The sequence below is a fragment of the Fulmarus glacialis genome, unplaced genomic scaffold (assembly GCF_000690835.1).
Source record: "Fulmarus glacialis isolate BGI_N327 unplaced genomic scaffold, ASM69083v1 scaffold12777, whole genome shotgun sequence".
NCBI classification, from domain to species: Eukaryota; Metazoa; Chordata; class Aves; order Procellariiformes; family Procellariidae; genus Fulmarus; species Fulmarus glacialis.
The window spans coordinates 9163-9627 of NW_009222657.1; the positions used below are offsets into that span (position 1 = coordinate 9163).

A 465-nucleotide genomic window follows, 5' to 3' on the forward strand; every position below is an offset into this window, starting at 1 on the left:
CCGGCTCTCTCCCTCCGTGAGGAGATGTGCATCAGAAGGCAATTAAACCCCATTAATGAGCGTAGGTAGGAAATGCATCCTTTGCAGGCAGGGTCCTTGCCTGCACTGGGGTTGAGTGCTGCTCCGTAGGGCACAAATCACACGTTTTTCTGGTAGCAGGACTGGTGCCACGGGGTTTTTTTGCAGCCAAAAAAAAGCGGGACGGGTGCCCGGGGGTTTTTTGCCAGCCGTACAGTGCTGCCAGCCCGCAGGAGACGAGCGGTGATGCTAAGCCCTTTTTTTGGGTGGTTATAATTTGCAATAACTGGGGTTTTTTATAGGTTCTGGTTAACGTAGCTACATTCAAACCGGTCACTCTTCTGTTTCCAGGGTGTTGTCCGAGTTCAGCAAAGCCAAGCCAAGCCTGGAAGCCCCGGAGGGAGGGCTGGTCCCCAGCGTACTGGGCTGCTCCCCACGGCCGCCCGC

At 55.5% G+C, this 465-nt stretch overlaps 1 protein-coding gene across 1 annotated transcript in view; it reads left to right on the forward strand.

Annotated features, from left to right (window-relative positions):
• LOC104079480 (pleckstrin homology domain-containing family M member 1-like) overlaps positions 1–459 on the forward strand; it is a gene marked incomplete at its 3' end in the record, with an annotated part of 5413 nt that extends 4954 nt beyond the window's left edge. The window contains exon 4 of the mRNA XM_009581530.1: positions 370–459. Coding sequence (XP_009579825.1) covers positions 370–459 — 90 coding nt within the window. The remainder of the gene's footprint in view (positions 1–369) is intronic.
• Positions 460–465: the final 6 nt, after the last annotated feature.